The sequence below is a fragment of the Eriocheir sinensis genome, chromosome 68 (genome assembly GCF_024679095.1).
Source record: "Eriocheir sinensis breed Jianghai 21 chromosome 68, ASM2467909v1, whole genome shotgun sequence".
NCBI classification, from domain to species: Eukaryota; Metazoa; Arthropoda; class Malacostraca; order Decapoda; family Varunidae; genus Eriocheir; species Eriocheir sinensis.
This window is the reverse complement of record NC_066576.1, coordinates 4,627,886-4,643,393: the sequence shown is the minus strand read 5'-3', so window position 1 is coordinate 4,643,393 and position 15,508 is coordinate 4,627,886. Positions and strand designations below refer to the sequence as shown.

At 47.0% G+C, this 15,508-nt stretch overlaps 2 protein-coding genes across 2 annotated transcripts; both read left to right on the top strand.

The window, feature by feature from the left end:
- Positions 1 to 1,019: 1,019 nt before the first annotated feature.
- On the top strand, positions 1,020 to 8,659 carry LOC126988297 (uncharacterized). The gene is made up of 2 exons (XM_050846359.1): positions 1,020 to 1,213; positions 6,434 to 8,659. The coding sequence occupies exons 1-2, from the start codon at positions 1,205 to 1,207 to the stop codon at positions 8,657 to 8,659; spliced, it is 2,235 nt and encodes a 744-aa protein (XP_050702316.1). The 5' UTR covers positions 1,020 to 1,204.
- Positions 8,660 to 8,744: 85 nt separating this feature from the next.
- Positions 8,745 to 13,959, top strand: LOC126988196 (mucin-2-like). Its single transcript, XM_050846087.1, has 5 exons — positions 8,745 to 10,275; positions 11,120 to 11,267; positions 11,864 to 12,051; positions 12,695 to 12,791; positions 13,588 to 13,959. The coding sequence occupies exons 1-4, from the start codon at positions 9,634 to 9,636 to the stop codon at positions 12,779 to 12,781; spliced, it is 1,065 nt and encodes a 354-aa protein (XP_050702044.1). The 5' UTR covers positions 8,745 to 9,633; the 3' UTR covers positions 12,782 to 12,791; positions 13,588 to 13,959.
- The last annotated feature ends 1,549 nt before the right edge of the window (positions 13,960 to 15,508 follow it).

The following is a 15,508-nucleotide window of genomic DNA, read 5'->3' as shown; positions in this document are numbered from 1 at the left end:
TCCATTACAAGCGTCCAACTGAAGGAAATTTGAGAGGCGAGCTTTTTCTTACGACCCAGACGAACCATCGCAAATCGCTTCGGATGCCCTGAGTCGAACCCCAAGTCAGATATCACACATAATCTTCAATCTTTTTTACCATTATACGACGTTACTCTTCATCTCCGACGGGTAAAAGGGTTAAAAGATACTGTTGAATTCCAGGAGCTAGATAATGCCTTTCTATCCAGCTTACAGACAAACACGGCAGCGAACTAAAACAGCAAACACAGGATTGTTCATCTCAAGGTAAATTTTGTATATGAAGATTCAAGATAACCGGAGCAAAATGTAGGCGAGGCAGCTATACGGTAGGCCTTTCAATCCTGCGGGGACATCGATACACATATTTGACAAGGCTTTCACAGGAGTTGTGGGCGTTTCAAGTAGTAGATTTATGACCCGGGTGGTAGTTTGACCCTTCTTCTGTACCGTGAACCAAAGGAAACACTCATTAGAACCCGACTGACCCCCTCTTTAACCTTTAGAAATTGTTAATGTGAGAAGCGAAAGTTTCTTATAATACCAATCGTAGTACGGGTCGTATTTTAAGACATTTCGCCGCCCAAGAACACCTATTTAATTGACAAGGCTTTCGTAGGAGTTGTGGGCATTTCTTTAGTAGTAGTTTTATGACCCTGGTGGTAGTTTGACCCTTCTGTACCCTGAGCCTAAAAAACACTCATTAGAACCTGACTGATATCCTCCTTTGACCTTTAGAAATATTATAGCTGATGTGATGAGAAGGGAAAATGTCTTGTAATACTTCCTCCTTTGTTGTTTTACTTGCAACAATAAACAATCAATCAATCAATCCAGCCAAAGTTTTACGTTCAAGTAATTCATATCTGGTAGAAAAAGCCTTGAGCTACCAGACACCGCTTAGAACTCAATGGGGTGATTCATTAGTGCAGTGTCTGTCTCCTTGGTGAACCAACTTAGAACATCCAGTGCCTCTCAGATCGAGTTAATGTAAGTAATCTTCCGCCCTCCCAAGCCTGTATCAACCCCTCGCCTCCCCAAGCCACCCCTTCCCAGCTTCTGCCAAGTCAGCGACACACTGCGTAGATAAAAAAGTAACAGAACAACAGCCACAGACGTGCTCGGAATCAGTGTTGAGGACCCTACCCGCGGCCTGCCTCGATCACTGCACTGGTACTGAGGAATGATAGACGTGAGTGGTGAATTGGTGATGCTCGGAGGGAGGGAGAGGAGAGTGCTTGGCCAGCCTCCTAGCTCTTGCCAAGGAGCCGTAGTGGAGGAGGAGGGATCAGTGTGCAATGTGTATATTTATCAGTCCTTGTGAAGACGTAAGTGCATGGTGATCAGGCGCTTGCCACCCATTCCTTAAAACTGTAGTGATGCCATTTTTCAGTCACAAAACCAGTCTGTAAAATTGTTTGTCAAGGGTCGTCCTAAATACGTGTAGAGTACGTGACGTAGGGTCCCTCCACTACCAGCTGCCAGCGGCTGTCAAGTGTCAAGTCAAGGCAGGCTAGAGAAATAGTAGGTTTGCCACCCGTCCCCTTAAGTGGTGATGGTCCAAGAAAGAGGAGTGCATGGGCAGCCTCTTGTTATGTGGTTGCAGTGGAGAAGGAAGTCGTGTGTGTGTGTGTGTGTGTGTGCATGTCCGTGTCTGTCCTAGTGAAGTTCTCCAGTGTTGCCAGATGGTGCAGAGGAAATTTCAGTAGATTATTGCGAGAAAATTCAGTAGGTAGGTAAAAATTCGGCAGACGCACTTTAATATATATGTAGTGGTTCTTGCGATATATGTTATGTAGATAAAATTAAGTAAAAAAGCATTATATCAATATTTTTTTATAACTGGTGAAAATTTGGAAAAGCAATATTCAAATTATTCATGAGATTGATAAGTTATTTCTGAGATTCATCAAAATTTCAGTACATCTCCAGATATTTCGGTAGATCTGGCAACACAGAAGTTCTCTCTCCGAGTCTCCGGGGAAGCCCTAACGCAATGTAGCAACTCTCTTTGCGGTGAGCCTCGTGCATTGTGATCAACGCTACCAGATTATCGTACGCACAACATTGTATTTTCCGGTTTCTGGCCCATAAATATTGCAAAAAAAGAGCGTCAATAATTGCCGATTTAACAATAATTATAAATGCATATCGTTATCTTTGTGGGGTGCGATAGTTTTTGGTCAGAAATCGGCAAAAACAATACGCCAAGTACGACAATCTGGTAACGTTGAATTTGTGATGGGAGCGACCGCGAACTTCATACATTCCCCAAGACCGATCAATCATTTCATGTTCATCCGTAGTAGACAACAACTGATGGATGGATTTTTTTAAGCAGGGTTGGGAAAGAGGGGATTAGCATGTCAACATTGCGCCATATTTGATTATCCAATCTTATAAAGCAAATGGCTGATAACTTAGAGCATGTAGATTTTAATTTTTATTAGTGAAATCGCGTTTTCCTGGGATACCAAGCCGTACGCATTATCCTAAATAACATTAATAACACTAAATGATAGACTTAATCATGTGAGCAGTTCCTGGAAGCGTGAGGGGTTTATCATCGTTTATGTGAAAAAAATACACACACACACACACACACACACACACACACACACACACACACACACACAAACACACACACGTACACTATCGGTCATAAAATTTCCCACAAAAATATAGTTGCAACACAAAGCTCCATAATCTGTTAACCTGATCCAAACTTATCCCGAAGATATTTAACAGACATTTTTTTTAATTGTTCCGAGGACATACTTATCATACTCGTTAAAATTTATGCCGTTCCCGTGGTTTCCAGGAATAAAACAATGCAAGAGTGGCTTATTTTAAAAAGTTTCTGAAAGCATATATATCAAGATTCCTCCTCCCCATTTTACGTGTCATGTGACAAATCAAGTCATTCCAAAATCCTCGTTTCTCAGAAAAAATCCATATCAAGAACATCTTATCTAGTGTTTATTCACTATCAGATGATTGCGTGTATACATCTATAGCTCGTATCTATCACTGTTGTGGTTCCAAGATACCGATAAGACCAGAGATTTCAACATTCACCTGTACGCTACAAGTAAAAGACCCGACACGCTCCGGGCGGGACCCCACCCACCTGTGTGTCAGTTTTGCTCCCACCCTCGCGGACGCACCAGCCAAGACGCTCCACACAGGCAACGTAAGCTTAGTGCAGGTGCAAATATATAGTAGTAACAGCAGTAGTAGTATAGAACTGTATTTCAGTCAGAGGTGAGACCGCGTCAGAGAAGCCCCGTCTGCATAATTTAATTTGGTGGCGAGCAAGGGGTAGGATAGCTATCATGGAGCAAACACACACACACACACACACACACACACACACACACACACACACACACAAAGAAATATAGCTTCCCGCAAAGAAATATAGAGGTTTGGAACAGACTAAGTGAGGATGTAGTATCAGCGAGAAGTGTGCAAAGCTTTAAGGAAAAGTTGGATAAATGTAGATACGGAGACGGGACCACACGAGCGTAAAGCCCTGTAGGTAAATACACACACACACACACACACACACACACACACACACACATCTCTCTCTCTCTCTCTCTCTCTCTCTCTCTCTCTCTCTCTCTCTCTCTCTCTCTCTCTCTCTCTCTCTCTCTCTCAAGTAAACCAATGGATCGCGAATTGGTTGAGCAACAGACAACAAAGAGTAGTGATTGACGGATTTAACTCAGAGTGGGCGCCTGTCACTAGTGGCGTCCCTCAGGGCTCGGTCCTTGGCCCAGTGCTCTTCATTATTTACATCAACGACGTGGATGTTGGACTCAATAACCGCATTAGTAAATTTGCAGACGACACAAAGATTGGTAACTCGGTTCTCACTGACGAAGACAGGCAAAGCCTCCAAGAGGATTTGCACAAAATTTCAGCTTGGTCGGATAGATGGGAGATGCCCTTTAACGTAGACAAGTGCCAGGTCCTTCAAGTTGGAACGAGGAATAAGAAGTTCGAATACGAAATGCGCGGCGTTAAACTCAAAAGCGTTCAATGCGTCAAAGACTTGGGGGTCAAAATCGCGTCAAACCTCAAATTCTCACAGCAATGCATCGATGCAGCAAATAAAGCGAACAGAATGTTGGGCTTCATTAAAAGAAACTTTGTATTCAAGAATAAAGATGTAATACTCCCGCTCTACAACAGTTTAGTCAGACCCACTTGGAATATGCGGTACAGTTTGGTCCCCCCACCATGCAAAGGATATTGCTAAATTAGAAGGTGTTCAGCGTCGGGCAACGAAATGATCCCTTCCTTGCGCAACAAATCCTACGAAGAAAGGCTTTCTATCCTTAACATGTTCTCTCTTGAAACGTCGCCTCCGAGGAAAATTGATCGAATGTTTTAAAATACTTAATGGTTTCACGAATGTAGACAGATCAACATTGTTTATGATCGATGACAGTCTGCGCACGAGGAACAATGGCGTAAAACTCAGATGTAGACAAGTAAATTCAGATTGCACCAAATTTTTCTTCACCAACGTTGTAGTGCGAGAATGGAATAAGCTTCCACCTTCAGTGGTCCAGTGTAACACGATTGACTCCTTCAAAAATAAGCTCGACCGTCACTTCCTTCAACTTAATATCAACTAGAGCAGAAATGCAACGTTTTGGAGTCTTCTGATTAATGTAAAATCACTTAGGTTTAAGGACAGACCACCAAGTCTGGACCATGGGGTCTGTGTGGTCTGATTTTCTATGTAAATCTATGTAAATCTCTCTCTCTCTCTCTCTCTCTCTCTCTCTCTCTCTCTCTCTCTCTCTCTCTCTCTCTCTCTCTCTCTCTCTCTCTCTCTCTTTCTGTACCTCTTGTGTGAAGGAGCTCCACATTCCATTGTCATTCATCCTCGTCTTACAAAACGATGAAACGTTCAGAAAGTAATATAGATAGATAGATAGATAGATAAATAGACATAGATACAGGGTGGTTAAAAAGTGTAACGATTTCAAGCGTCCGTCATTTCTTTACATTTTCGCCTAGGCCTACCCTCTTTATTTTCAGATTATGGTGATTGTATGATGTCAGTTTACGACTGCAGTGGTTTTGACCCCGGAACTAAAAGTTAAAATCATCAAATTCTGGTATGCGGAAAAATCATATGTCCGGGTCCGCCGTTGATTCTGCCAGGAGTTTAATGTCCACACACGTGATGCACCTAAAAACACTATCATGCTGATGGTTGTCAAACACCTTGAAAGCAAAGGCACCGTTCACAGCACAAACAAGGGCAGCAGTGGACGTCCAGCATCAGTTACAAAGAACCAAGCCAACCTCGATGCCATCCTTAACTCAGCCTTCAGAGGTCAAAAAAAGTCCCACCGCCACCGCTCCCGAGAGTTAGAAATCTCCCCCTTAAGTGTGTTACGCATCATGAAAAGAAACTGAAGCTATTCCCTTACACTATGTGAGGCATAAACTTCCTTTTTCGTGATTTGTAACACTCTTGAGGGGGAGATTTCTAACTCTCGGGAGCGGAGGCGGTGGGACTTTCTGTGACTTCTGACGACTGAGTTACGGATGGTATCAACGTTATCTTTGTAACTGATGCTGGACGTCCACTGTTGCCTTTGCGTATGCTGTGAACAGCACCTTTGCTTCCAAGGTGCTTGACAACCCTCAGCATGATATTGGTTTTCGGTGCATCACGTGTGTGGACAATAAACTCCTGGCAGAATCAAGCCGGACATATGATTTTTCCTCATACCAGAATTTGATGATTTTAACTTTTAGTTCTGGGGTCAAAACCATTGCAGTCGTAAACTGACATCATCCCATCACCATAATCTGAAAATACAAAGAGGGTAGGCGAAAATGTAAAGAAAAACGGTGCGCCGCAGCTGCCTGTTTTTCAGCTCCCCGTCCACCGCCTCTTTGTGGCCCTTTCTTCCTAGCTGATTGTTTACCCTTCCTTGTTGGTATGCGCTTATTTTTTATAAGTCAAACAAACAAAAAATGGAATGACAAATTGACATTTCCAATAAGCTCATGATTTATGTTCCGCATCATTGCAGAAAGACCTGCTGTTGTTTTTCCTCTTCCTATCGATTCACGTCGTAGTATAGCGCAAGGACCTTGATCTTGCCTACGGAGTGGCTCCGCCCCTTCAAGCCCCTTTAGGATCACCAAAAGATAGGCGAACACCTACATGTGTAACCTAACTGGGGAGGCTCCGACCCCTGTCTTTTCACATTTCGTCACATAAGGCATATTATGGTTATTCATCATTTGCACAACAAATGAGTCCTCGAAACACCCAGATAATCTTAAAAAATATCAAATGAAAGAAAAATCAATCAGGAAGCGGCAATAGAAGAAAGGAATACCTCGAGGTTCTCACGCAACGTGTTTATTGCAGCTCATCGTCTGCATTACCCTCTTCATCATGCTGTCGTGGGTCAAGGAAGTGCTGGCCCACGTGAACCAAAGAGAGAAGAGTCGCTCAAACGGCAGTGTGGTCAGCACGATCAGCGGCAGCGGGGAGGAGCCGGAGTGTGCGGAAGATTGCCTGCACTTACTTGTGGAGGAATTTCATAAAACAAACAACGATGATCACACCCGTCACTTGATGCTCCCAACACCGCCTCCATCGACATCACCATCAGCGCCGCCGTCAAGCCATCACTCCCCTTCACCACCACCTCCCTTATCCACCCGCCTCTCAGGTGCCCCAGCCTTGCGGCCACCTCACGTGTACCCAGCGCTGCCACCATGCAGCCCGCCAAGGCCTTGCAGCCCGCCACCCACACCCTCCAACACTCGGCCGACGCCACCCTCAAGCATGCCCTCCCTGAGTCTGCTAGGGTCACCTACCTCACGGAATACCATTGCCAATGCGCTATCAATCCCCGAACCTGAAATGCCTTTGGGTAGCCAGCAGAGCCCGCCAGTGTCTGGTGAGGACTCTAGTGTTGGGCAAGAGAACCAGAGCGAGGACGCCCTGCAGGCAGCTGCAGGCGACTTGTTGGGTCCTACAGTCGAAGAGACTTCATATCCGTCCTGCTTCCTGACAGCCGCGCTCACGAGTGCCATTGGTCAATTGGTCACGGTGCTTGACGAGAAATATGTGCTAGTCAGGGCAATGGGAAAGGTGCTGATGGTGTCCTTGAATGCTGGTTCTTGCAATATCCCGCTCTGCAGGCTGGTCTGGCGAGCGGGCCAGCCGGTGCCTCTCATCGAACTTCCGGACTCTACTTTCGTCGAGGTAGACGCCGTTGTGTGCCCTGAGAGCAAGAAGCTGCACGCAGCGGTGATTTGGCAAGACACTAAGCCCAAGAGATGCCTACAGCTGCTCGACGACACTTACTTGTTCTTGGACAGCCGAAACGTCACATGCTGGCCAAGTTTCGAGGACATACTCGCCAAGAAACTAACCGTTCTAGGGTTTGACGGAACCATCGTTACAGCAGAAGTTTGTGATGCCGTTGTCTTCATAGGACAGGCAAAGGCCACGCTGGTCGAGCTGCTGCAGCATAATCTCGAACAGTGTAACGCCACGGTGTACAAAGTGTTGGAGGGGACGGGCGGCGGGCGGGTCCTGTATGTGTGCACGTGTGTGTGGGTGGGACAAAAACCACCCACAAGCAGCCTGCCGATGGTGATAAACAGGCAGACGCTGTATACCAAAGAATATCACGGCTTTTACACTAAGACCAAGAAAAAAGTCACCCTTTGTCTTGACGTGGACGCTAGCCTTTGTGTCTCGGATGGCACAGCAACCCTTCAGGTGGATCTGGACGGGTCCCGGAGGTCCCTGAAGGCCACTTATCCACTGGGCCTGGAGCCTGGCTGCCAGGAAGCGGGCGAGACTACGAGAGTCAGTGTCCACGTCAGCAAGGGGAATCCGGTGGCGTTCTCTGCAGTTATGATTAAGCCTCCTGACTCGACAGCTCTTGGTTCGATCTTGAATGAGATGCCGCCGTGGGATCTTTCAAAAGCAGCACTTCACTGTCCTTCAGGCTCCAAAGACAGACCAATGAAGGTCTGCAAAAGCGCTTCAGCTGGGAATAATGCCGAGGACCAGCAGGTTAGGGTTTCATCCTCTCTAAAGGCCAGTGCTCCGGTGGCACAGAAGGCTAGTGTCCCAGCTGCACAAAACACCCCTAATACAAATGCACAAAACACCACTAATACAGCTGCACAAAACACCACTAATACAGCTGCACAAAACACCACTAATACAGCTGCACAAAACACCACTAATACAGCTGCACAAAACACCACTAATACAGCTGCACAAAACACCCCTAATACAGCTGCACAAAACACCACTAATACAGCTGCACAAAACACCACTAATACAGCTGCACAAAACACCACTAATACAGCTGCACAAAACACCCCTAATACAGCTGCACAAAACACCACTAATACAGCTGCACAAAACACCCCTAATACAGCTGCACAAAACACCACTAATACAGCTGCACAAAACACCCCTAATACAGCTGCACAAAACACCACTAATACAGCTGCACAAAACACCACTAATACAGCTGCACAAAACACCCCTAATACAGCTGCACAAAACACCACTAATACAGCTGCACAAAACACCACTAATACAGCTGCAAAACACCACTAATACAGCTGCACAAAACACCACTAATACAGCTGCACAAAACACCCCTAATACAGCTGCAAAACACCCTAATACAGCTGCAAAACACCACTAATACAGCTGCACAAAACACCACTAATACAGCTGCACAAAACACCACTAATACAGCTGCACAAAACACCACTAATACAGCTGCACAAAACACCACTAATACAGCTGCACAAAACACCCCTAATACAGCTGCACAAAACACCACTAATACAGCTGCACAAAACACCACTAATACAGCTGCACAAAACACCACTAATACAGCTGCACAAAACACCACTAATACAGCTGCACAAAACACCACTAATACAGCTGCACAAAACACCACTAACACAGCTGCACAAAACACCCCTAATACAGCTGCACAAAACACCACTAATACAGCTGCACAAAACACCACTAATACAGCTGCTCAAAAGGGTAGCGTTCCATCAACACAAAAGACCTCTGGTACAGCTGCACAAAAGACGTCTGGTAAAGCTGCAAAAACAAACAAAAAGAGCGCCAGCCTCAGTCAGCTGTCAGACACAGGGCAGCAGTGGGGTTACTTGTCGTGCCGCGTGTTGGCGGCAGACTCTTGCGTGGCGGTGGTCACGGCGGCCGGAAGAAAAATCACTGTGGCCAAAGGAGACCTTTTTGTCAACAATGCCCCGCTCCCAGTGAAAGATAATGTCGCTTCAATACTGAAAGAGGTAAAAAATATAAACGTAATATACACGCAATCTCAAGAAGTGCACGAAGTCCACGGGCACTCGGTGGATCTTGTGACACTGGCGGCCTGGGTTGGGAAGAAACCGAGCTTCATCAACAACATCGTTGAGCAGCGGCTATCAGCACTGAAGAAAGTGGCGGTCCCCGAAGTGACTCAGACTCCACCCGCAACCCCCAAAGTGACCCAGACCCCACCCGCAACCCCCAAAGTAACCCAGACCCCACCCGCAACCCCCAAAATGACTCAGACCCCACCCGCAACCCCCAAAGTGACTCAGACCCCACCCGCAACCCCCAAAATGACCCAGACCCCACCCGCAACCCCCGAAGTGACCCAGACCCCACCCGCAACCCCCAAAGTGACTCAGACCCCACCCGCAACCCCCAAAATGAGCCAGACCCCACCCACTAACCTTAAAAAGACCCCGACCCCACCCGCTACCCCAAAAGGAACCCCAGTCTCTCCCGCTCCCCTTCCTGTCGGGGAAACTACAGTGGATGCTACGTGCATGATGATGAAAATTTCCCAGGACACCGTGACCCTCGTAGTTCGAAGCAGGTTCCTGCCTGGGAAGTGTGGAACGGTCTACGCCCGCCTCTGTGATATATACGACAACGGGACTCCGTTGACGCAGACCGAGGCGGAGAAGGTAAGAGGCAAAGTGTGGCACTGTCAACTGGAAATCAAGAATAATGGGAAGCAGCTGATGGTCCCTTTGGCCTGGCGTGGATTGAAGCCAGTGAACGACGCCTCGTCTAGAAGCACAGCGAGCCAGCAGCCCCGCCAGGCTCTCAGCACCGGCGACCTGACCGGCTCGTCGTCTCGCCCATCGGGAACCGCCGCCTTCGTCCCCCAAACACCTCCCTCGTCGCCTCCAAAGGTAAGGCATACTTGACTGTAATTGTTGCTTGGCAGCCATAGTTTGCGGCCACGACTTCTATGGTTCGTAACGCAAAATAGTTTGGATCAACGTGGCTAGACCTTTAGACCGGTTGAGACTACTCCGACTTGCTGTGCGTTGCTACAGAAGCAGCGTTATCAGTGACGTCACTTCGTTTTTGTACACTGTAAGCTTGGGTTCATGTGTGCCGGCCGACGTGGGCCAAGGATTTTTTTTTTTTTTACAACAAAGGGGACAGCTCAAGGGCATAAAAAAAGGAAGCAATAATAAAAAAAAAGCCCGCTACTCGATGCTCCTAAAAAGAATCCAAGGAGGTGGCCGAAAGAGGGGTCAATTTCGTGAGGAGAGTTGCCCTGATACCCTCCTCTTGAAAGAGTTCAAGTCGTAGGCAGGAGGAAATACAGATGAAGGAAGATTGTTCCAGAGTTTACCAGCGTGAGGGATGAAAGAGTGAAGATGCTGGTTAACTCTTGCATAAGGGGTTTGGACAGTAAAGGGATGAGCATGAGAAGAAAGTCGTGTGCAGCGGGGCCGCGGGTGGGGGGGAGGATATATGTGTGTTCCGGGAGATCTCAGCTGCTTAACGTCACCATCACTCAAAGGAAATAGACATAATCGCATCCGCCTTTTATTTGGGGGTGGGTGGGGGGAGGGGATAGGAGAAGAAGAGGAGCACCATATTGCCTTGTATAATATTTCTCAGGACTGTCTTAACCACATAACAAAATAAAATAAAGTAAATTAACATCTACTCACCCACGTGCTTCCTCCCCCCTCTCTCTCTCTCTCTCTCTCTCTCTCTCTCTCTCTCTCTCCGCGGCAGGTGCTGAGGGGTGAGGTGGCGGAGGTCCTGGCGAAGGGAGGGCTCCTGAAGGGGAACGATGGCTGTGTCTACCTCTTCCCCCTCGATGTCTGCTTCCTCTTCGGCGTGTGTCTCCACCAGGTCGAGCCGAGTGAGGTGCTGCGCGTTGGTAAGAGAGGAGGTTTGGGTTTGTGGATGTCGGATCTTAACATTTATCTCAGTTATTAATTCTTACTTTCACACCCACACGAAAGACGTTGTGTATCTCTCTCTATCTCTATATCTGTATGTCTGATAAAGCCGAGTGATAGACATGTTGGTAAGAAGTGTTGTTGAGGCCTCTGGATGCCTGATTTTTCTATTTATCTAGTTATTGATTCGTATTACCACACTAAACTTGTGACTAAAGACGCTGTGTATATCTATCTATCTCTCTATCTATCTACGTGTCTGATAAAGCCGAGTGAGGTGATAGACATAGGTAAGAAGGGTTGTTGAAGCCTCTGGATGTCTTATTTTTCTGTTTGTCTCAGTTATTGATTCCTATCACCACACTAAAGACGCTATGTATCTCTATCTCTATATCTATCTATCTATGTATCTGATAAAACCGAGTCAGACACTATAGACGTCGATAAGCGATGTTGAAGCTTGTGAATATCTTACTTTTCCATTTATCTAGTTATATATTCTTATTATCACATAAAAAGACACTATCGCTATCCGTGTATGTAATCATGAACATGTGTGTGACGTACCCTCAAGGCATGACGGTGGAGTTCGAGGTTTCGGAAGGGAGGCGCAGAAGGAGAAGCAACGAGGTAGTGGCGGCGGCAGTTCAGCGGGTGTGGGTAGAGGGGGAAGACGCGTCCCTCGCCTTCCCGCCCACTGACTCCATGATTGAGTCCTGGTGTAGCGACAACGGCGTCTCCTCGGCCACGCTGGATGCTCTGGTGAGTTCTCCTTCTCGGGCGGGGCAGTGCTGAGATGGTGGCTATTTTATCGTACTCAGAGCCGCGGAATTACCGGTGTCTGCCCCATAACTGTAGACAGGAAACACTAATAATGAACCATTCAAACGATATCCATACATGAAGGCAGTTATTTGTGTGATGAAAGCAGTTTTGGGGTCGGAAATCGGCAAACAAGAGGCAGAGTACGACAGTCTGGCAATGTCGATCACCGCACCTCACGTTCCTGAACCTGTGAACGAGTATAAGCCAACTTTAATTTGCCTGTAGTAGTAGTAGTAGTAGTAGTAGTAGTAGTAGTAGCTTCTGATTTGGTTATTATTTTTTAAAAACTTAAGTAGTAGTTGCAGCAGTAGTAATAATAGTTGAAGTAGTAGCAGTAGTTAGTTAGTTAGTGGTAGTAGTATTGTAGTAGTAGTTAATAATGTGGTTATTGGTCTTAATACATAGGTAATCGTAGTAGTAGCAGTAGTTAGATAGTTAGTTAGTAGTAGTAGTAGTAGTAGTTGTAGTTGTAATAGTAGTAGTAGTAATAGTAGTAGTAGTAGTAGTTATTGCTATTACCGCTTAAAAAGAGCAAGCACACCTCACCTGTGACCGCCGTCCCTGCGTTCCGTCGTTCCAGAAGCAGGAGGCTGAGCTGCTGTCCCCGAGTCTGTTCCCCACCGCCCTCAAGATGGAGGCGACCACCACCGTCACCATCACCAGTTAGGGGCGCCCAGGTGAGAGAGAGAGAGAGAGAGAGAGAGAGAGAGAGAGAGAGAGAGAGAGATTTACAAGATTTACATAGAAAATCAGACCACACAGACCCCATGGTCCAGACTAGGTGGCCTGTCCTTAAACCGAAGTGATTCTACATTAATCAGATGACTCAAAAACGTTGCATTTCTACTCTAGTTAATATTAAGTTCAAGGAAGTGAAGAGAGAGAGAGAGAGAGAGAGAGAGAGAGAGAGAGCATTACACTCCCGCTAACTGTACTACCTCCTCGATCACGTAATGCTTCGTCAGGGGCGGGGTTGCCACACACCACATTACCCTCACCACCATTATCCGCATATCCAGTAATAATTGTGTAACTACTTCATTGTGGAGAGACTTAAATGCAGCTTCTAAACTTGCACACAAAAAACATGAATGCATGCCTTCCTTCGTGAGGCTGAGGTGAGGATCCGCTGTCTTGCGAGTGTTGGAGGGCTGCCTGCGGTGATACATGACGGTGGGAAGGAGGCGGTAAGGCTGCGGTGTGCTGAGCGGAGATGGCCAGCAGGAGGCGTGTCGGGCAGGGGTGCGTCCTCGGGGTTCTCCTTCCCCTCGTGGTGTGCGGTGCCCTGTGGCTGCGGGCTAGCCGGTGTACGTGATCCCTCCGTGCTGGTGGTGTCGGTCTCGATGTGTGTACTGTTATCATGTTATGTTATGCATTTGAGTGATGTGGTGGCCGTGGAGTCAACGGAAGCTCATTCAATTCTTCCTTGCTAGCGCCAACACGGTACTATCAGTGTTCTTTGTCTCCTTCCAGATGCAGTCGACTGTGCACATGCAGCCCCGCGTGTATTCCGTCCACCAGAGTAATCCAGTAGGCGAGAAGACCGTCGAGGAGAAGGGGCTGGAGGTGGTGGTGGTGGTGGCGGCCAGCCCCTTGCCCTGCAGTGGCTCGACGCTCCTCGCCCAGATCCTCGCCTCCGCCAGCCACTCGGTGCTGTTCTTCGAGCCGCTCTTCCAGTACCCCAAGGTGCCTTAGTTCCATAACGGCTCCTGCGTCCTAAGGTTCTTCAAGAGCCTCTTCGAGTGTGCATTCGACGACATGTTTGATGCCTGGTTGAAGTGGAAGAGGATGTTTGTTGAGTATTACCATCGCTCCGTGGCCCGGTTGCTTCCAGTGGCCCAGGGAGGGGAGCAGCATGTGCAGGCGTCAGCTGGACCTGAGGGCGCTGTGTCGCGGTGCACGCGTCAAGGTGGTGAAGGTGATCCGGGCACGGCTGGCCTGGCTGGCGGCGCTGCTCGACACGTCCCGTGTCAAAATTATTCATCTGACACGCGACCCGCGCGGCGCCTTGGCCTCCATCAGCAGGATGGGCTGGAACGCCAGCCCTTCCCGACGATGCGCTGACCTCAACGCCGACCTTGACACCTACGCTGCCCTTCGCGCTAGCCACCCCGGGAGGGTCATCCAAGTTAGTCTGGAGGAACTTTCTTCAAATCCCGCCGAGGCTACGCAGACAATATTCCATTTCCTCTCTGGTAGTTCAGTGTTGGGAGAATCAACTCAATTATTCCTGTCGGAACACACCAATGCGTCCCACGCCTGGCCCAACGAGGGCAACATGGACACCCACCGGAACAGTGCGCGGGAGGCGGAGGCGTGGCGGGGCAGGGTGCCGACGCGCCTGCTCCGCGCCCTGGAGCGAGAGCCGCGGTGCCGCGCGGCCATCGCCAGGCTGGGCCGCGCCCCCCACTCACTGGAACACACGAGGTACTCGACTGTGAGTCTCCAGAGGGGATGACGACGAGGGTGCTAAATGTCCAGTGACGTTACTTGTGATATTATGATAATTCTCTCTCTCTCTCTCTCTCTCTCTCTCTCTCTCTCTCTCTCTCTCTCTCTCTCTCTCTCTCTCTCTCTCTCTCTCTCTCTAGTGTGTGTGTGTGTGTGTGTGTGTGTCAGCCTAAAAAATACAAATACATATTCATAGGCTACAGTTTGTGTGTTATGAAGATATACTCAAGACTGCCATAAGGGCAATTTTTACTAAGAAAAAGGGTTTTTTTAATACAAGAATGGATGAACAACTTTTCATATTTTATTCCTTTTAAAAGCACCTTTGTTTTAGTACATGAGGCATGTGTTTGATTCTTTATTTTTTCTTCTCGCGATTAGTTCTCTGTTGCTTTAGATTTGAATGCCTTGAAGAAAGAAAAAATCATGCATGGCTTTATCCCGAAATAACTGTGATATTTACATATTCTCCAAGTAAATGGTGACAGTTATCTCGATTCCAATTATAGTTATTCTTCAAAGATCATATAACATTCTACATAAAAAGATATTTTGTCAAATGTTATTATTGTCAAGTACATATATTTTTCATAGGTACTTTGTCATAGTTTTGTAATGAGGTAAGTATTCTGGATTTTTGGTTTAAATAGAAAAATAAAAAGGAAATGCAAAACTTAATCGAGAAAGCAAAGCCTGCCCGTTAGAGAAATAAACTTTGATTTTTCTTTTTCTTAGCGGCTGCAGTAAAACCATTTTTATATCATTTTCACCCTAGACAATCTCTTGTTTGACTTCGACTTTCTGAACTTAAATATGAACACATAACACTACATAAGGAGTTTTTAAAGTCCTTGGTATTGGTTTGGAGGCTTACTAACCCATCATGGCGAACTGTGAAAGGCATGTATAGGCTAATACCAGAACAGGGAATAAGCAATTACCC

Excerpts from the sequence above, each read along its gene's own strand:
- LOC126988196 (XM_050846087.1), top strand. The coding sequence starts at position 9,634 with ATGACTCAGACCCCACCCGCAACCCCCAAAGTGACTCAGACCCCACCC. Across the intron at positions 10,276-11,119 it reads CTCCCTCGTCGCCTCCAAAG|GTGCTGAGGGGTGAGGTGGC; the intron begins GTAAGGCATACT and ends TCTCCGCGGCAG. Across the intron at positions 12,052-12,694 it reads CGGCCACGCTGGATGCTCTG|AAGCAGGAGGCTGAGCTGCT; the intron begins GTGAGTTCTCCT and ends CCGTCGTTCCAG.